General features: G+C 38.5%; 1 protein-coding gene across 1 annotated transcript in view; it reads left to right on the top strand.

Moving 5' to 3' along the window:
• The window catches only part of CENPE (centromere protein E), a gene marked incomplete at its 5' end in the record, with an annotated part of 60,505 nt that overhangs the window by 8,903 nt on the left and 30,438 nt on the right, over nt 1–21,164 (top strand). Inside the window, 19 exons of the mRNA XM_083367059.1 lie at nt 1,273–1,360; nt 1,604–1,733; nt 2,391–2,510; nt 3,246–3,410; nt 4,467–4,602; nt 5,575–5,672; nt 6,488–6,544; nt 6,629–6,784; nt 9,048–9,122; nt 9,260–9,391; nt 10,760–10,894; nt 11,584–11,761; nt 13,827–13,978; nt 14,656–14,958; nt 16,602–16,913; nt 17,885–18,043; nt 18,187–18,414; nt 19,889–20,182; nt 20,271–20,408. Coding sequence (XP_083223185.1) covers nt 1,273–1,360; nt 1,604–1,733; nt 2,391–2,510; nt 3,246–3,410; nt 4,467–4,602; nt 5,575–5,672; nt 6,488–6,544; nt 6,629–6,784; nt 9,048–9,122; nt 9,260–9,391; nt 10,760–10,894; nt 11,584–11,761; nt 13,827–13,978; nt 14,656–14,958; nt 16,602–16,913; nt 17,885–18,043; nt 18,187–18,414; nt 19,889–20,182; nt 20,271–20,408 — 3,056 coding nt within the window. The remainder of the gene's footprint in view (nt 1–1,272; nt 1,361–1,603; nt 1,734–2,390; nt 2,511–3,245; nt 3,411–4,466; nt 4,603–5,574; nt 5,673–6,487; nt 6,545–6,628; nt 6,785–9,047; nt 9,123–9,259; nt 9,392–10,759; nt 10,895–11,583; nt 11,762–13,826; nt 13,979–14,655; nt 14,959–16,601; nt 16,914–17,884; nt 18,044–18,186; nt 18,415–19,888; nt 20,183–20,270; nt 20,409–21,164) is intronic.

The following is a 21,164-nucleotide window of genomic DNA, read 5'->3' on the forward strand; positions in this document are numbered from 1 at the left end:
CACAATCATGTTACTAATTTAACAACCGCGGTGATTCACTTAACAACTGTGACAAGAAAGGTCATAAAATGTCTCACTTAGCACCAGAAATGTTATGCTCAATTGCTGTAAGTCAAGGACTACTTGTAAATGTAGTCATGTGGGAATAAAGGGATTACACGTAATTGTCCATTCCAAAATGAATGGCTCTTAATAGAGGGCACATAATGATCATTAGCAACTGTAATGTTATATCTGCATCAACTTAAATAGTCATTGTTGGCTAGAAATGTACGGTAAGAATAAAATCACAGTAGAGATATTTTTTAATCTGTGCTAGATTGTGTTCTCACTTCTGTAATCATTGAAGGTTAGATATCCTAAACTATTAATGCTCTCCTATCCGAAAGGACAAGTTTAAAAGGAAACTAGACAAATTCATGGAATGCAAGCCTGTTAAGGGCTCCCAGTTGTGGTGGCCACGTCATCTTTATTTTTGAGGTCCATACTTCCTAGTTCCAATTGTTGAAGAATCTGAATGGAGAATTGCATTGACTCCTACTTTCTTGTAGGCTTCAAAAAGGATCCATTTGGTTAATTGTTTTTTAAAAAAATACTGGACTGTGTAGCCTGTATATTTGATTCAGTACAACTGTGTTGGGGGTCTCCTGATACTCCCATGTTACACCTTTGCTCCGTGAGCTGCATTGGCTTCCAGTTGCCCTCCGGGTGAGATTCAAGGTGCTGGTGATGACCTATAAAGCCCTACATGGCATGGGTCCGGATTACCTACGGGAGCACCTGCGGCCGGCGTCAACTTCCTTTCATCCAGTGCGCTCCCACAGAGAGGCCCTCCTCAGGGTGCCACCGGTCAGAGAATGTCGACTGGTGACCCCCAGGGGGAGGGCGTTTTCTGTGGGCGCGCCAGACCTGTGGAACCGTTTACCGGTTGAGCTCCTGATGGCTCCCGACCTCCGCTCCTTCCGACGTGTTCTAAAAACTTATTTATTTGAACAAGCCGGCCTGGTCTGATGGTTTTGGGGTTTTAATTATCGATTTTAACTAATTTATTGTATCGGGCACAATTGTTTAATTTGTTTTTAATTTTTGTATCTTGTATTTTTGGTATTTATTGCCCTGTACACCGCCCTGAGTCCTTCGGGAGAAGGGCGGTATATAAATCAAATAAATATAAATATAACTCTTCATATGGCCTTAAAATAAGAACTGATTTATGATGCCTTAAATTGATACAGCAGTGACTGAAATGTTGCTTTTTATGTATGTGCTTAGGAATTCGACTTAAAGAAGGATGTAATATTAACCGGAGCCTCTTCATCTTGGGCCAGGTTATCAAGAAACTTTGTGATGATCAGTCTGGGTAAGAAAAAATTAATTCCTGTTTCAATTGGAGCAGCAAAAAGTTGATGAGCTCTGAATCTCCCCTTTTCCAACTTCAATTTTTAACAAGCGTTTTTTCACATTTTTTCATCTAGGTAGTTTTATTATTGCGCTGATTAGTGTTCTCACTTTGTCTAAAGATAATGTGTTGGCTGTTGAACCAATTTTCCCTCAGCCTCAGCCATAATATTTTATTCTTCTTTCTCTCATCCCTTTGCATCAGAGGCTTTATAAACTACAGGGACAGTAAGCTAACAAGAATTCTTCAGAACTCTTTGGGTGGAAATGCTAAGACTGTTATCATATGTACAATTACACCAGCATCGTTGGAAGAAACTCTTAGCACGCTACAGGTAATTTTTAAATGTTCTTGCTAAAAGAACATTTTGGGTATGGATAATCGCAAGCAGAAAAGTGCAAAAGGCAGTTGTCACTTCAAAATTAAGTACCACAGTTATTCTTATGATTATTTTTTATATATTCTCCCCAACTGTTGTGCTATGTGGGAAAATGTGAGTATATTCTACTTTTTTGTTGTTGATTTGTTGCATCCACCATCAGCCTCACTACAAGTCGTTTCTGAAAGCTTGTAGAAGTGAACTGCTACTCCTTAGAGACAGATAGCTAAAAAGTACTGTATTGGGGTATCAGAGCTCTGTACAGGATCTGTTCATACATAGACCTAAACTTAAGCGTGTGCCGGGTAAGAATTTGTGGCATTCAGGGCCAGTCTGTGAATTAGTCTGATAAACTATTGGCTGATCCTTTCTTGGAAGTTTTGCATAGTAAATCATCAAGCAGCAGAAGTAGCCTCCCATGGTTTTACCTATTTGTCAGTTTTGTTTACACAAAGTGCTATGGGGGGGAATCTTCATAAAGAAATAATCATTAGAGTAGAAATATACAGTAAGAATAATATGTTTTCAATTTATGAATCAAACGAGATTTTTTTAAAAATAGTGATTTTTTAATATATTACTGGCCTTCTCTGTATATCTTGTCTCTTCTAGTTTGCTAGTACAGCTAAAAAAATGAAGAATACCCCAAAAGTCAATGAAGTTCTTGATGATGCTGCTCTTCTAAAGAGATACCGTAAGGAAATAGAAGATTTGAAACGCCAACTGGAAGAAGTAAGTTGCCTAGTCTAAATGAAGTGGGTGGGGTTTTTCCAGGCCAACAGGCCAAATCCATCTGAAAGTGTGCCGCTTGAAAAACCCCTAGGTTTCATAGGAATGGTACATGTCACAAACTTTCAAACTCTGAACTTCATTGCCTTCCAAGAGATCCAATGATTCATTATGTACGTTTAGATGCTAATTTCAGTTGAATCTGGCAAAAGTATTAGGACAAACTGAAAAACTGAAAAAAAATGCATCTAGGGATAGGAGCAGGAGTACAATCTGAACAGAAATTCTAAGAACCAGTGAAGAAGAAGCTGGACCGAGTTATTTAGTAGAACTCCAAAACTTGTGAACTCCTGACAGCCACAAGGGAAGGGAGAAGCTTCTTATGTTTTAGTAATCTGTAGCTAACTTTTTATTTCTCCTCTAGTGAGTTTAATTTTTAAATTTTCCTCTTTGTTGGGGACCCTGGGAAGCTGGAAGGTGTTGATCCACTGGAAATTTTTCTTGACTTAGAAAGTAACTGATCTTTCTATGATCTCTATCTGAAGAAGTCGAAAATATCCTCTTTTTCTTTGGACATCTTACCATAGATGTTTCCTGGGCTATCTTTCCACAGATGTCTGACTGCACTCTTAAGTTATACCCTATAATATGAATATTAATGGTCAAATTCTTTATAATTATTTCCTTGCAGAACCAAAGTTTCCATTTGATAAGCAGCATTGGTATCTTCTGTTTTAGGCTTCATCACATTCTCATACCAAAAATCAGCTAGCACAACTCTTGGAAGAGAAGAATTCTGTTCAGAAAGAGCAGCAAGACAGGATAAGGGCACTGACAGAGATGCTGGTGACTGCATCCTCTTTTTCACAAGTGACTGCATCCTCTTTTTCACAAGAACAGAAGGTAAAGGCAAGTATGAAGATTAAATCTTGCAGAAAGTTAGAAAACATTGCTTGTTTTGGAATTGTTATGTTTGGGAGGATGGGCAACGTTTATGTAAACATAAAGAACTCCCGTTCTCAGCCTTTCAGGAGGGCATTAAGATTTAACTTTTTATTCAGACACTGGAATGCATTGAGTATGTCTGGAGTAGATTGTTGAACATCCCAAGGGGGTGATTAAGAGGCCAGGTTTTGTTTAGATTTTTGTAGTAATGGCTTTTATTCTTGTAATAATACAAGAAATAAAATAAATCTCAAAACAAATAGCGTGTCTTGAATTCTAGATCTTTTACATTCTAAAAATGCCTCTAATGTATTCAGGGTAAATCAAAAATTGATATCTAAAACATGAATTATATTTTAAGGCACTGTCGATTTAGACACTGAAATAGCAAAAATATGGAAACTCTTCTTTCCTGTCTTAGTGATAGAATAAGTAGCTGCACTTGTATGAAATGGTATTTTTGATGGTTCTGCAACTATCTGAGAAAATAGTAAAGACTCCTCTAATTCAAACTCATCTGCTGTCTTCATAAAGCAGTCTTTAGTTGACACTTCATGTTTGTCAGAACTCTTATCTGTTTCTCAAGCTTATATACTAATAGCATATATCACCTCAGACAAAACTTTAGCGTTGCTTGTCAGGCTGCTCTAAATTAAGACTAGTAGGTCATAATGTCAGGTGCTGTTACATTTACAACTGCTCTACTCCTTCCCTGTCAAAAGTTTTCTTCAAAAATCAACATTGCCAATATTTTTGCCAAAACTCCAACAGTTTCTGCTAGAGCTCCTGACTCTACAGAGAACAAATTTCAAGTCCTTTTATTTATAATAGGTATAATATACTTATTATATCAAGTCCTTTCTCAAATCGGTACAGGTTTATTAAGACTTCATGTCTCAGAATTCCTCAACCTTCATGCTGGCTAAGAAATTCCCACCATGTTTGAAGTGTGAGAAACCTTGGCCAACTTATTGTGTATGTGTGTGCTTATTTTAATTTTATTCTTAATTTAAGGCTAAAAAGAAGAGGCGTGTGACCTGGGCCCATGGGCTCCTAAGCCTAGATGGGGCGATGCCTTTCTTGGACAACTTTCCTAATAGAGCTAAATGCTTTAAAACGTCTCCATCTTGTGTCCCAGAAATGGAAGAATGTAAGTTCTTTTCTCTAAGAAAATGTTTCAATAGACTCCTATATACTAAAAGGAATATATCAATTAATTGTGGCTTTGTAGCAAATCAAGATTTGTCATTTGTAGAAAATTGGTAATAGCAAATGCCATCATATGCCTCCTTAGAAGACGGGCTTAACCTACATGTTAATTGCCTGCTGCTGTTGTCTTCTGTTAAATATGAGATGGAGGATGAAATTCCAGGCTTAAACTACAGGTGGTCCTCAATCTTTTATTCAGTGAGTGGTTTGTACCTATAGGAGATAGTCACAACCAGACCATGTACTTATGGCCATTAAAGCATCTCCAGAGTTGGCTTCCTACCAACAAAGTCGTTTGGGAAGCCAGTTGGAAGTTGAGGTCAGGTGTGGTCCTTGTTTAACTACCTGGGCAGTCTTCGCTTAACAGCGACTGGGACTTTCAGAACTGCTGTTACTAAGTAGCATGGTGGCTTTTGACTTTGCATCGTTTAGGAGAAGCTGCACAGTCACTTTTTTTTTCTTTAAGTACATCACTTAACAGAATTTCTGGTCCCAATTAGCATTGTTAAACAAATTCAGTTTCTCTCTTAGTTGCTCTGAAAGAAATCTGAATCTTGCAGCTGTCTCCAGAGATTGAACAGACCTGACTTTCCAAATACATTGATTTGGCTGGTGCTTGTGCCCAAGACACTCAGCATAACAGGGCTAGCATAAAATCTGTATTGCTCACTAAGACAAAAGCTACTTCATGGAGTAAAACATCTATCCAAATCAAATGGGATGGAAAAGTGCAAGCTTAGGTTGCATAAAATTCAGTTTATCTGATATAAAAACAATTTAGAGTCTAATGCAATGGTTGCCATTTGGCGACAATTAAGGAGGCCAAAAGTAGCTATTTTCTATAAAAAAAATATTCCGTAGAATTTTCCACTTAATTTTATATGTTTTGGGGTTGGGTATTTTTAATTCTTAGCTGTCTCCTCGGAATTCTCAGAATATGATGATCAATGCATGACAGCCAGTGTTATAATGCCTGAGGAAGAATGGATCCCAGGACATAAAATAAATTTTGTAAGTATTAGGGACTGATTGGGGAAAAAAACAAGCAGAATTTGCTGAGAGAGTTGGATGTACTGTCAAACCAATTTTTCCCATGCAGTGGGCAAACAGGCTTCAGTGGGGTAGAATTGCACATTAAGGGAAAATACAGCCTGTCAAAAGCTCTTCCCCAATATATTTTTTTAAATGCCAGCAATGTCTTAACAAGCCTGTAAAGCAGGGGTGTCAAACTCAATTTCATTGAGGGCCGCATCAGCATTGCGGTTGCCCTCAGGGGGCCGGGTGGGTATGGCCTGGGTGGGTGTGGTCTACTGGGTGGGCGTGGCTAGAGTGTGTATGGCCTACTGGGTGAGCGTGGCCAGCTCTACATCGTTAGCATCAAGTGTGCCTATGGGGGCCCGGGCAGGAGTGGGACAGATTTGAGGGTCTCTGGCAGGAGGAGGGTCTCTGGGCCAGGGCCAAGGCAGCGGGGGCTGTTCCCTCACTGTTTCCAGGATGGCTTCGCGGGCCACATGAAACCACTTCACGGGCCGAATCCGGCCCCCGGGCCTTGTGTTTGACATGTCTGCTGTAAAGGAAGAAAGGGAACAGGTTTCCTTTTTCTTATTATCTTTATTCCTAACTAGAGCTGTATGATTACAAATCCAATAAAATAAATGTTATTTGGATATTATGTGTAAAAAAAATGAGCTTTTCTTCCAGTTGGAAACATAATTTGATGATGAAGTAGAATGGTTTTAGGCAACAATCCCTTTTAAGTTCCATTACATTTGACACTTTGCAAAGTAGCAGAATGTTTTTGCCCACTGAAATGTTTTTTGTTCTAGACTTCTAAAGACTTTGCCGACTCTGCTGAGCTTTGCCAAAGCCTCTTAGAACAAAGGGTGAGTCCTTTTTGTAGGCTGCATGATATTCAACCAGTTGTTATGGGTAAAAGATGTAATTTCCTCCATTCCTTTCTTGGCCAGGATAACGCTGTCACTGAACAGCAAGCCATAAAAGCAAAGCTTGATAGTGTGTGCTTGGAGAAAGAACAGCTGGCCTATGAACTCGCAGAGCTGCATGAGAAAATATCAACCAATGAGTTTGTGTCCCTTGAGAAACAGGCTTCTAAAGAGCAGGAGGTGAGGAGGGAAAAAAATGAAACATTTGTATGCAAATGAAACATTTGCGTAAGTTTTAAAGACATACTTTCATTGTGAAGTGAAGTGAATAGACCAGGGGTGTCAAACTGCCGGCCCGCGGGCCAGAGGCATCATAAGAAAACCGCACCCACCCCATTGCCAACAATGGATATGTCGCGACACGTCACGTGACGTTACAAGTTTGACACCTCTGGAATAGACTAAACGCCACTGCAGTTCTTTCAGAACATGTAAAATATGAGGGGTTGTTTTTTTTTCAACTATTTTACAGTAACGAATTGTTTTTTCAGATTTGATACAATGGCAAAATATTGTATATTTCAATTTCCATTCCGAGAATGTTCAGGATGATGACATTTATAGTAAGCCATCTCTAACAGTAGCAATAATTAAATCAGAAAAAATGTAAATGTATAATATCAAAACATTTTTTATCTTCAGATGTAGCTTTATCTCTTCCTTTGAATGAATTGTTTTCAAGTTTTATTACTTTGTCATATGTTTGCACCTTTTTTCTGCCTTGAGATGGCAAAAATAATCAGTCATATGTGAGCCTTATCTTTCAGGTAGGAGGAAAATCCCATCCAGAATTAGAGAAACATTCCATCAGGAATATTGATTGTTATTGTACTAAAAATATCCTAGTTAAATGTTTTCCTTGGGAAATCTGTCTTAGTGCAACCAAGCTATAACTATAGATTAGATATCTATATTTCTAATGCATTCCACCAGCTGCCTGCAATTAGTGCAGGTTCGAGTCCCACCAGGCTCAAGGTTGACTCAGCCTTCCATCCTTCCGAGGTAGGTAAAATGAGGACCCAGATTGTTGGGGGCAATAAGCTGACTTTGTAATAATGACGCTTGGGGTGTGTGTGAAAGCCCTAATAAGCAGGCATATACATAGAATGAAGGCTACTGCTAAGCTTGTAAGCCGCCCTGAGTCTTTGGAGAAGGGAGGGATATAAATGGAATTAAAATAAATAAATAAATAAATAAATTCCAGTTATTTTTCCTAAAGGTGCTTTTTTTCAAGAGGCAACTGGACTTTCTTGTTTTTCTTTGAAGACTTTTTGCTTCTCATCCAAGAAGCTTCTTCGACTCTGACTGGATGGTGGGGAATGGCAGTCAGAGCTGAAGAAACTTCTTGGATGAGAATTGAAACATCTTCGAAGAAAAACAAGAAAGTCCAGTTGCCTCGTGAAAAAAAAAAGCACCTTTGGGACAACCAAGACCTCGATGACAGAGAATCTCCATAGACATTCCAGTTGTTTAGGATCTCCGTTCCCAGATTTCCTCACCAACACATCTGAAGACAGTGCTGGATAGGAAATCTGGGGGTGAAAGTGATACAGACTAGAGCCAAGTGTTTGAGGCACACTGCACACTGCACTAGAACCTTGCTCTGCATCTTGCTCAAGGATCATCTGGGAATATGCATTTTGTCTCCTTCAATTTCCATTATGAAAGAATGGGACATAAATGTACTAATTTTAATGGAATATAAATTACTAAAGTAGAATTAAACTTCTTGTGACCAGCCATGAAAGATTAATCTTGCAACCAAGACATTCTACTTTGAAAGACTGAGAAGTAATAACAATTACTGGATCTACATATATTACAAAGCTAAGCTTTGCTTTTGACTAAGTACACATAATACATTGAGCCATGGTTCCACAACCAATCACAACGATTAAGTTTGAGATGAGCCAAAACATGGCTTATTTAACTGCCCCCGACCTTCGATCATTCCGCCGGGGCCTGAAGACCTGGCTCTTCGAGCTCTCGGGCCCAGACTGAGGAGGAATTTTTAATTTGGGGTTCTTTTTAACTGACTACAGGGTTAATTTAATATTTTTTAATTTGGTTCTTAATTTTTGTATTTTGGATTTTTTAATTTCCTGTAAACCGCCCTGAGTCCTCAGGGAATAGGGCGGTATATAAATATAACTAAATAAATAAATAAATAAATAAATAAATAAACCAAGTCATTGTTGCACTGTGCCATGTACAAATCTAGCCACTCTGGTATTGAGGTTGAGATTTTGTTTCCTAAAGTTTTTCTCCAGTTTAAGATATGCATAAGCAGTATTTCTTGCAATAACAACTAGATGCTTATCTAAAATTGAGTGGTTCTTACAATCTTTTAATGCAAAGGCTGCTTATCTTATGGTGATGGATTGTAAACTAAACTGATGGGTGCTTCATAACTGCTTTGCTATTTGCTTCACTTGCTCCGCAGATGCAACTAATGCATGAAATTACCAATTTAAAGGATATAATTTCAAAGGCAGAAATATACAATCAAGACCTTCAGGTGAGGTGGTGGTGATGATTGCCTGGCTTCCCTATGTTTTTTTTAAAAATGGAATGGTGATATGAATACAATTCCTTTGTATTTAGTATAGCATGTATTGAATGTGTTTAAGATATACCTTTTTGTGTGTTTTATAGCAAGAAATAAACTCAAAAGATATGCAGTGCAAGGAACAAGAGAAAAGAATCACAGTATTGGAAGAGCACAATAAGAAACTTAAAAGCTTTGTAGAAGAGCTTAAAAAAGACAGTGATACAACCATTTTAGTAGTAAGTCTGAATCTTCTTAATATTGTATTTAGTAAGTGAACTATGGAAAACATATTTTTGTGTATTTTATTCCTTCGTTACTAGTCGAAGTTCTTATGAATAGCTACATAGAATGGTATTATTTCCCTGTTGCCTTCTCTAGTCTATCAAGTATTATCAGGTTTTCTGGGCAAAGCAAATAATTTTGTAGAAGTTACAAAAGTTACACAAGATGCTAATAAGAACTCTTGTCAGTTGACATATTTTCACAATTTTCCATGAGTGATTCCATGAGAATGCATAATATTTCCATGTGGTTAAATATGCGTCACTGTCCAAAAGTTTGTTTTGCTAGATGATGCAAATTCTTATGTTATTATCTCATTGACCTGATTCACAAGGAAAGATAATTCTAAACTATAATATAATTTGTTTGATTTGGCTTTAGCATATTATATGAAGCTAGCAAATTGTTTCTTATTTAACAAAACTTGGTTAAGAAAATCATGATTTTTCATGTCTAAACCCCATCAAATAGAGTAGCCAGTATTCCAATAGTTAGCATTCATTGTCCATTTAGCAGTCTTGGAACAATTTTGTAAATACAGTTTACGACCACAATTGAGTCCAAAATTCCTGTTGCTAAGTGAGACATTTGTTAAGTGAAATTGTCCCATTTTACAACCTATCTTGTCACAGTTGTTAAGTAAATCACTGCAGTTGTTAAATTAATGACTTCATTGTTAAGTGAATCTGGCTTCTCCATTGGCTTTGCTTGTCAGAAAGATATAAAAGGTGATCATATGGCCATGGGAATGCAGCAATGGTCATAAGTATGAAAAATGGTCATGATTCAGTTTTTTCAGAGCCGTAACTTTGAACGGTCACTAAATGAAGTGTTGAAAGTTAAGGATTCCTGTATAGAAATTTGGGGGCAAAACATTTTCTACAAATCTACATGATTTTTTCTCATATAAATATAATGGTATTAGTTAGCATGTTATTAGCATATTATGGCTGAGGATGCAATTCTAAAGTGATTTTGACTTTCAAAATAAAAGTGATCAGAATTTCTCTAAAAAGTGAACATTTTGCTGATATTTTGTCCTGTTTTGAGATAACCAAAGTAACAAAATGAAGCCTCTCTCTCTCTCTCTCTCTCTCTCTCTCTCTCTCTGTGTGTGTGTGTGTGTGTGTGTGTGTGTGTGTGTCTGGTTTTGGAAAATTGAAATTCATCGTGATGTAGAAACTGTGAAAATAAATTTATGAATCATCCTTGACTTTTCTGACCACAACCCATCAACCTTACAATAAAATTAGCTTTTATTTTTCATTGATGGAATATTTATCTCTGCTTAAAGCACACTATCATAATCCTCATGCTTGCAGCAAACTCCAAGGAAAAATCTGGATGAAGTCCAAGAGTTAAAGCAGTCTCTTAGAGATGCTGAAACAGTTGCCCTGGATGCCAAGAAAGAATCTGCATTCCTCCGAAGTGAAAATATAACACTGAAAGAAAAAATGGTAAAAATTAGTAGCATTAGCTGCTGAAAATCAGTTCTATATATTTTTTTTAAAAAAAAAACAACTTCAAAACTCCAGAACATGTTTGTAACATGTTTGTAAAATAGCTATTTGTTTCTCATTACAAGACTGTTATGTAAATCAGAGGTCCCCAACCTTTTGGGCACCAGGGATCGGTTAGGTGGAGAGAGGTTTTTCTGCAGACCGGAAGGGGCGTGGTTTTGTGTGCTGCCTGCATCACACCGATGAGGCTTTGCTTGTTTGTATGGCCGGGTTGCCGGCATGCCATGGCTTGGTACCGGTCCATGGACCGGGGTTTGGGGACCCCTGATGTAAATGGCAAGCGAATCAATAAAAAACTTGAGGGCATCTTTCCCCAGGATCTGATGTAGATGCAAGTAGAAGATAACATTAAGGAGCCTACTGCAATAGAGATTTAAGTTTAAGATCTCATATCATCTTGTAGATTATGCTGCCTTATAATTACTAAAAGGAATCTAGTGACAATTGCGGGGGGGGGGGGGGGGTGTTGAAACAATGCTGCGTAAGATGGTTTTCCTGTAAGCCAGAAAGCGGAGATCACACAACTCCCGTGACAATGGTCCTCAGATATACAGGTTTGTTGTTGAACATTGCCAATTTGCACTTGGATGCTCATGTTCGTACTACTCTAACTTATCCCCACATAGAACCAGCTCTCAGATACTTACAATCAAATGGAAAAAGAACTTGGAAGCCTCAAGACCCAGTTAGAAGCTGGAAAAGTCACCCATAAAAAAATGCAGTCTGATCTCCAAAAAGAACTGCAATACTACTATCAAGAAAATGCAAAGCTGACATCACTGGTGGAAGTTAACAATTCAAAAGGTACTACTATTCACTTTATATAACCCCCAAATGCTGAGAAAATGTTTTATAACTTAAAGTCAGTAGAATGCTGGTAGGAATATTGGGAGCTGTAATTCCAGCACATGTGGAGTATACATCAAGTTGGGAAAGGTTGCATTAAATTAAGCTGCATTGATCAGGAAGGCTTCTGAGAAGTCTGAGTGGGAAGGTGTCTTATTTTTTTCTGCCTTGTTGCTTTACTTTTATTTTTTTAGGTTTTGTTTGTTTCTTGATTTGACTTTGTTTTTGCAGTTGTTTCTTGTGCAGAGTTTGGGCCTTCTCCCCTTTCCAAACTGAGATTTTAAAGAAAAATCTAGTGAAGGTGATATGTTGGTTTTGTAGTATTTTAAAGCTTATCAAATATGCTTAGGTTGTCATGGTTCCATAGATGAAACCAGTAAAAGAACTTCCTTAAAGAACATTTTATTAGGAAGCAAAGTATCTGGCACTTACATAGTTGAACCCAAGAATGGGATTCCCTCCTTCCAGATACAAAGTAACAAATTGCAATTCCCACCCCACAAAGGCTGTCATAAATCACATTACCCAATTAGCACAAACCACAGGCTTTTCTCTCAGGCCCCTCAGCCGCCAAAACCTTATCAGAACATTGTTATGGCTAGCTAAACCCTTAGGCATTTACCCCATCCCCCCTTCTACATCTGAACTCTGAAAGAATAGAAAGACAAAAGTAAAAAATGGCTGCTGGTTCTCCCGTTGTCAGAGCAACAACATCCATTGTCAAAGCATTGACATAGGTTTTCATGTACCTCATAAACTTTTGATGAGAGATTTAATTTAGTTGCAGCATCTCTCAACAAAACCATTGCAGCTACAATGAAAAAAAAATCTCTCGCGCTCTGGAGTTTCAAAATTAAAGATTGCTCCTTACATGGCATGGGTCCGGAATACCTCGGGGACCACCTGCTGCCGGCGTCGACTCCCCTCCGCCCTGTGCGTTCCCACAGAGAGGGCCTCCTCAGGGTGCCTCCAGTCAAAGAATGCCGGCTGGTGGCCCCCAGGGGGAGGGCCTTCTCTGTGGGCGCCCCGGCTTTATGGAACCAACTGCCGGTTGAGCTCCGGATGGCACCGGATCTTCGCTCCTTCCGGCGCGGGTTAAAGACCCATTTATTCGAACAAGCTGGCCTGGCCTGATGGGGGAAATGTTAGGGTTTTAATGTTTTTTATATTTTGATTGTTTTAATTCGGGCAATAATTTAATCCTTTTTTTAACTTTTGTATTTCTATTTATATGCCCTGTTCACCGCCCTGAGTCCTTCGGGAGAAGGGTGGTATAAAAATTCAATAAAACTAAACTAAATTAAACTCTGAAAACCAGAAGTCATATCAGTAGAATAGGAGTGAAACTCAAGATGGAGAAAGGAAACTGCATAACTGAGAAAAAGAACAGAGGAAATAAACCAAACAGGATGAGCAGCAAAGCTTTACTTTTCAGGGATGCAAGGCAGAGTGACTTTTGTTGTTGTGTCAGTATTTTCTGTTTCTTTCAGCTGAGTCAACCTTGAGCCACCAGGCTCAAGGTTGACTCAGCCTTCCATCCTTCCGAGGTAGGTAAAATGAGGACCCAGATTGTTGGGGGCAATTAAGCTGACTTTGTAATAATGCCGCTTGGGGTGTGTGTGAAAGCCCTGATAAGCAGGCATATACATAGAATGAAGGCTACTGCTAAGCTTGTAAGCCGCCCTGAGTCTTCGGAGAAGGGCGGGATATAAATGGAATTAAAATTAAAATTAAAAATTAAATATAAATTACTCTATTTTAACAAGAAATTTCACCATGCCCAAAATGTATAAAAATAAAAACTGGGGTTATAGCTCAGAGATAAATTCTTTAGTTGTGGAAGGGCCAAGATTTAATCTCCAGTATTTCTAAGTAAGGCTGCAAAAAATGCATAAAAACCAAAGAACTGTGAATGGTATGGGCTACCCATGATGTAGCTTCCTGTGTATAGAACAATCCCGTCAGCAGCGCAGTTGTCATTCATTTCTGGGATGAGTTTGGCCCCTCTCTCTCTCTTTTTCAGACTTGCTACCATGTGTGGATTTGGAAGGGAAAATGGAGGATTTAAAAAATGACCTACATAAAGCTTTGGAAGAGAATGTGAGTTTAAAGGAAAAGATGACTGCTTTATCAGAAGCAAACTCTGGATCAGATCTGGAAATCTTACATAAAGAGGTAAAATTATTGCACGAATCACTGGAAATTATGCAATACCATTTTCTATGGCGCTATTATATTTTCAAGTGAAACACTTTCGCTTTTCAGAATAAAGTTTTATTTTCTTTACTGTTTCCTCAAACAGACTTCTAGCATTAGTGAGCTATTTCAGCATTGTAAACAATGTTATTGACTTTTAGCAGAATTTGTGTCCACCAGTAATGCTAGGGCATTACATAGTGTTTCGGAACTTGCTCTCAACAAAATAGTTGTCTCCTGGAACTGCTTCCAAAGCAGTTACCCAATCCTGAAAAAAGAGGCAGCTGCTTTAATGATTCAAAAGCAATGTTGTTTTGTTGCACTATCTCCTGGTTTCTTTCATATTTTGAGAATGGAATTTTGCGTGTTAGAAGATAGGATTGATTGGCAATAGTGTGATGAGGTAGTAATAGACCTCAGCTAGGAAAACAAATCTCTACAAGATTTCCTTTTAATATTATTCAAGATAATGATAGATAACCTTTTGATTAGTTTTGGAATAATGACAGACATCAAATTGATTCCAGTTAGAGAAGCAAACCTAGAAACCCAAAGAATGATATTATTATCTAGTTAACTTTTAAAACATAACAAAGACAGCAAGAGCTGTTCTCCAATATTTTGTTCATAATGTATGCCTTTGGTTTTATTAACAGATTGTTGAAAAAAATGAGACAATTGCTTTGCTGATGTCAGAAAAAGAAATGTTGCTGTCTCAAGTTGCTGAAAAAGAGAGAATAGTTCATGAAGCAACTCAAGCACTGGCATCCAAAATGGAATTAGCCAAGGATGAAGTGATAAGAGAAAACACCATGGCTTTTGAAGAACTCAAACAGCCGTGTGATAAATTGGAGCAGATATCCTTGGTTGTGGCTGAAGAAAACAAATCCATGAAAACACAAATAGATTCCTGTTCCGATGGAAGTCTCAATACATCCATCAGTTATATCATCCAAGAGGTGAGTGCCCATTTTATAATATGATAAGTCAATGGATAGGTTGTCGGATCTTTTTGATGCTTCATTTTTGTCCATACCTGCTGATGTTAAATATATTATTGTTCATACATTATTGCACAAAGGGTTGGTTTATGAATATTGCATACTTAACAGGTCAGTCTGCAAATACAGGTAGTCCTCAACTTACGACCACAGTTGAGGCCAAAATTTCTGTTGTTAAGTGAGACATCTGTTGTGAGTTTTGCCCCATTTTATGACCTTTATTGCCACAGTTCTTAAGTAAATCAGTGCAGTTGATAAGTTAGCAACCCGGTTCTTAAGTGAATCTGCCTTCCCCATAGAAGGCTGCAAAAGGGGTTCATGTGACCTTGAAACACAGCAATGTTCATAAAAATGAATCAGTTAATTTTGATCACCTGATCATGGGGATGCTATAAAAGTCATAACTATGAAAAATGGTTCATAAGTCACTTTTTTCAGTGCCATTGTAACCTTGAACAGTCACTAAATGAACTCTGTAAGTCAAGGACTACCTGTGCTGCAATTTATGCACCCAGATCTTAAATGGAATCATTAAACTATTTTGTCTTGGCCTTTAATATCTGGGATGTCATTCCAGAAAGAGTTGTACTGTTAATTGCTCAATGTGCTGCCCATTTCAGCAGCTGCAGAAGTGCACGCAGCCTTGCCTCCATCAACAGAAATAAGCTGGAGTAGTATAGTCTAGTATGCTCATCTAACATGAAACTGCTAATTGTTTTGTCGTAACCTAGTTCATAAATGCTATCATGTTAAACTATAACACGGGGTTTTTTAGACAGAGCATGTTATGCGAATATAGACTTGGGATTTGGAGCATTGTATGAATCCATACATTGTATCCAGGTTAAAGGAAGTATTACACCCCTTATACTTTGTGTATCGAATTGCATCTGGGAACCTAGATGCCTCTTGGTTATTATCAGTTTTCCAATTTCACACAGAAAGTGAAATGGAATTATCTGCTGCTGCTTTAAAGAAAAAGATTTAGCAAGAAATGTCCCTATGGCAAAGCAATTGCCTTTTATACCCAATATACTGAGAATTCATTAATCATAGGTGCAAAAGAGACAGATGCATAAATTGAGTTATCAGCCTCTGAAATACCTTTCCTGTTAAGTCCTCAGTATTAGCATTAGCCCCACGTATATTCCATGGCTGTGCTATGAGGAACAATATTTTTTTATACTAAAAGTTCAAGCAAGGGTTAATTATGATTCTAGCCTGGTTCAGGATATATACAAGGCTGCTAGAAGTCTTGAATCTTACTGTGTTCAGGGTCTTAGCCATTATACTACATTAACTATTGATACAAGATCATTGAGAATGTTGTTACAATACACTTGAAAATGTCTTTCTGTAGCAGCATCACTTTTACATATTACACACACACACACACACACACACACACACACACACACAGAGTTGATGATATAAGGAGAATATAGAGGAGAGGAACTGATCCTTAATCATTTGCAAGCAGTTCATTAAGTTTATTGCAAAAGAAAATTAAATACGATTACAAAATTTGACAACTTTTGATGTTGCATTTTCAATATATTAAATTGTGTTTATCATATATACTGTAATCTAAAATATCAAAGCAATCTAGCAAAAATGGAGAATTTCAAGAGAAGGACTTAGAGCAAGAGGCGCTACTTACTCTTAAAGAACAACTGGATGAAGCTCATCAGAAGCTGAGTGAAATGGAAGAGCTCAAAGATCAGCTGAAGGTTTGGGAGTCTAAAATGGAAACTGAGGAGGCGCAAAAGTTAGACATGATGCAAAGACTTCAGGAGGCTACAGAAAAAATAAGAGTCTTGACCGAAGAAAGAAATGACTTCAAACAAAAACAGGAAGCCCTTGAGAAGGAGAGAGATCAGCTCAAAGAAGATATACAAGATACTATTTGTATGGTAAGCTAAACACAGTAGAGCAGGGGTGTCAAACTCAATTTCATTGAGGGCCACATCAGCATTGCGGTTGCCCTCAAGGGGCCGGGTGGGTATGGCCAAGGTGGGCGTGGCCTACAGGGTGGGTGTGGCTAGAGTGCGCCTGGCCAGCTCTACATAGTTTGCCTCAAAGGTGCCTATGGGGGCCTGGGCAGGAGTGGGACAGATCTGAGGGTCTCTGGCAGAAGGAGGGTCTCTGGGGCAGGGCCAAGGCAGTGGGGGCCGTTCCCTCACTGTTTCCAGGATGGCTTCATGGGCCACATGAAAACACTTTGCGGGCTGGATCCGGCCCCCGGGCCTTGTGTTTGACATATCTGCAGTAGAGAAACAGTAGACAGATAGCAGGTGGCTTTATAGTTATGGACCATATTTATTCTTTTGCAACTTTTAATTGATTGGGTATGGTTAGGATTCAGCAAGGAAGAATTGTATTCAGTGATATTACTAAGTGCAGCCAAAAATATTGGTCTTTTAGGGAAGTTAAGAGTGATAACAGGCACATCATGCCTCACAAACGCTGAGCATGGCCATTTCCATTCTTACCTTACATTCATTTTATGTACTTTTCAGAAAAATGCAACCAAACCTTGCCTGTTTTGTTGCTGAATCTTCGTACTTGATCATAAGGGGGTTTTGGGGGAAAAATTAGGCAATTAATCAATGGAGCAACTTGCCTCCGGAAGTCGAGGGTGATCCAACCCTGGAAGTTTTTAAGAAAAGACTAGGCAACCACTTGTCTGAAATGTCAAGCAGAGAGTTGGATTAGAAGATCTCCAAGGTCCCTTGCAACTTTGTTATCCTATTATGTTACCACATGTAATATCAAATTGTCCATCCTTGTATCAAAAAAGCAATCAAGTGTAGAAGAAAATATTTTTTGCACCCCACAATTCTAATGCATGTATATGTATATTTTTTCTATCTTTTTGTGAAAGAATATTGAAGCTCAGGAAGGGTTCAGGAATGCTCAGAATTCTTTGAAGCAGTGTCAAAAGCACATCGAAGAACTTGAAGAAACCATTGCGGAGAAAAACAAACAAATTTCAAGAGCTAAGGAAACTTTTGAAATCACGACTGATGATCAAAAACAACAGGTAAGAGATATCTGTAACAGAAATGTATTGACAAAATAAAGTTTTGGTTAAGTTTCTTGATATAGGATGCTTGTTTTCTGTTAGATGAAAGGCTGCTCATTTATTTTCTCCAAAGAACTTATGGAAAAATATATTCATTGCAGATATTGCAGATACTGCAGATACTAAAATTAGCAGACAACTTGGAAGACGTCTCGGTAAAGAAAACTCAAAATGAAGAAGATATAAATCAGATTGTGCTAGAGGTCAACAATGAATTTCAGTGGATCAAGGAGCACATTATCACTCTCCAGCAAGAGAAGGTGGTATTGCAGCATCAACTGGAGAATTTGGAAAAGGAAAAGAATCAGCATCTAGAAAGCAACCAAATGGTACATACCAATCAATGTATTTATTGTTCTGACCCACCCATTGAAACAAATAAGATCAAACTTGCACCAAAGTGCCCAAACATTAATAAAATACGTTAAAATTCAGCAAAATCAATAAAAACATCGAAACAGTATTACAGGAAATGAAATAATAGAAAACATTAAGAATGTTTGATAAAATAGTCTCTTTGTTTAACAGCATACCATGGAAAACCTGCTAATTTGAATGAATGCTTGATGAATGGAAAAAAAAATTAAAAAAATAATCTCTGCTGACATTTGTGGCACTGCCTATTTCACAACCAGTCTGCTGATATAGATAATTACAGCAATAGCACTTATATACTCCTTCATAGTACCGTATTTTTCGGACCATAAGACGCACCTGACCATAAGACGCACCCAGTTTTTAGAGCAGGAAAACAAGAAAAAAAATATTCTGAACCAAATAGTACCGGTATACTAGGAAGGAAGGAGGGGAGAGAGAGAGAGAAGGAAGGAAGGAAGGAGGGAGGGAGGGAGGAAGGAAGGAAGAAAGAGAGAGAAAGAAAGAAAAAGGAGAGAGAAAAAGAAGGAAGGAGGAAAGATGGAGGGAGCAAGGGAGAGAGAGAGAAGGAAGGAAGGGAGAAGGAAGGAAGAAAGGAGGGAGGGAGGGAGGAAGAAAGAAAGGTAGGTACTGGTAGTTTCTTTTCCCTGAATAGGTTTTCTAAGATGCCGAAGCAATTTCAAACAATTAGCAGTATTATCTTGCAAATGGGAAATCACTTCCAATAAACTTCGCAGAGAAACCTGCAGGGACAACTCCTCACGGCTTTGCCTATGAGGTTTAGTTTAGCAAAAACTTTCTTTAGCAGCGAGGTAAAAGAAAGAAAATGTGCACGCGCAGGGAGGGGGAGGCAGTCAGAAGGCATGGCAGGCACGTCCGTATTTCCTCCCCTGCCGACCAATCACAGGGGTGGGGCAGAGAATTCCATGTCTTCATCCAATCACGTCTCTCCAAAGGAGCTGATGAACTGCGCTGACTGAACAGGAGACAAGTGTTTTCACTTACCTTTGGACCATAAGATGCACCTCGTTTTTCCACCCACTTTTGGGAGGGGGAAAGTGCGTCTTATGGTCCGAAAAATATGGTACTTTACAGTTCTAAGTGATTTACAAAATCAGCATATTGCCCCCAACAATCTGGGTCCTCATTTTACCAACCTTGGGAGGATGGAAGGCTGAGTCAACCTTGAGCAGATCAGGATCAAACTTCTGGCAGTCGGCAGAGTTAGCCGACTGAGTTAGTGCATTCTAAACACTGCACTACCACACAGTGAAGTCACGGTTAGATGACTTCTAACCATCAAACGGTTGCTAGTCTCTTCTCTGAAACCATGGCATATTCTTTCTTTCCTACTTTCATAGAAAATTAAAAAATCAGAAACATGTGCATCATTTGATCTTCATAAACATTCTTTCTCAAATCCAACAGCTACAAACAAAGTCCTTTGACCTGCAGCAGTCACTCCAGATGAATCAGCAGAATGTGGAAAATTTTGATGACACCGATCAGCTAAAAATTACTCTTGAGTCTCAAATGGAAGCCCTGCAGAAGGAGAAAACAGAGCTGGTTCAGAAGCTTCATAGCACTGAAGAAGACATCAAATACATTAGCCAAGAAAAAGAGCATCTGAGAATAGAGGTAGAGGTTCTTCAAGCTGAGAAGGATACCATGACTCAAACTGTCCACCATCTGGGTGAAACTATAGAGAAGCTGATTCCAACGGTAAGAATTCAGTTGCTGCCACCTTTGGGGCAGGTGCTTTTTATTGGATTAGGATTTAATTTAAATGTGGCTTTATTTTTTGTTAAAGAATTTGGAACTGCAGGAACAGCTGAAGGAGGCTAATAATTCTCTCAGTGAACACAAGGAAATGGTAGAAGAACTGAAAGGAAAAATCAAAGCCACGGATTCTCAGACTTCAAAAATTCATGAGGAGTTGAAACAAAAGGTAAGAAAATGTGTGTGACATTTTAAAAGCATTACTATTATTTATTGGATTTAAAGGCTGCCTGCTTCCAGAATAATTTTGTTCAGCTTATAATTTTTTTTAAAAGAGAAAAACAAAGAAAACATTTGAAGCCTTTGGAAAACTATATCCCATATATCCCTCCCCAAAATAAAAATAAAAATTCCACCACCAACAAGGCTCCTCAAAACCCTTACTGTAAGACCTTTAAAGATTCTTCAGATGTCATCAGGGAAGGAGCTATTATGATTTTGAAAAGGATAGGTAGAAACCCTAAGAGATGCAGATACAGCTTTATAGATTATAAACAGCATTTTGAATTGCACCTGGAAACTCTCTGACAACTAGTGTAGTTCAGTTAGAATTAGTGTTCCATGGGCATTCCAAGGAATTCTCAGCAGTGCCCCCACTGCTGCATTCTGAACCAACTAGCTTCAAATGGTCTTCAAAGGCAGTCCCATCTAGACTGCTTTGCAGTAATTCAACCTTAAGGTGACTAGTACATGGGAAACCAGCTGAAGGGTTTCCTGATCCAGGAATGGATGCAACAGTGACACCAGATGAAATTATGCAAAGATACTCTTTATCATACTTGCTACCTGCTCTTCAAGTAGGAGCAGCATGTACCAGATGACCTAGAGATTAGACACCAGTCGTTAATAGGGGAGTGTTGTCCAAGATGCGGTGGCTCAGTGGGTTAGGACGCTGAGCTTGTCAGATGGTCGGCAGTTTGGCGGG

This window comes from Vipera ursinii (assembly GCF_947247035.1).
Source record: "Vipera ursinii genome assembly, chromosome: 7".
Taxonomy (NCBI): domain Eukaryota; kingdom Metazoa; phylum Chordata; class Lepidosauria; order Squamata; family Viperidae; genus Vipera; species Vipera ursinii.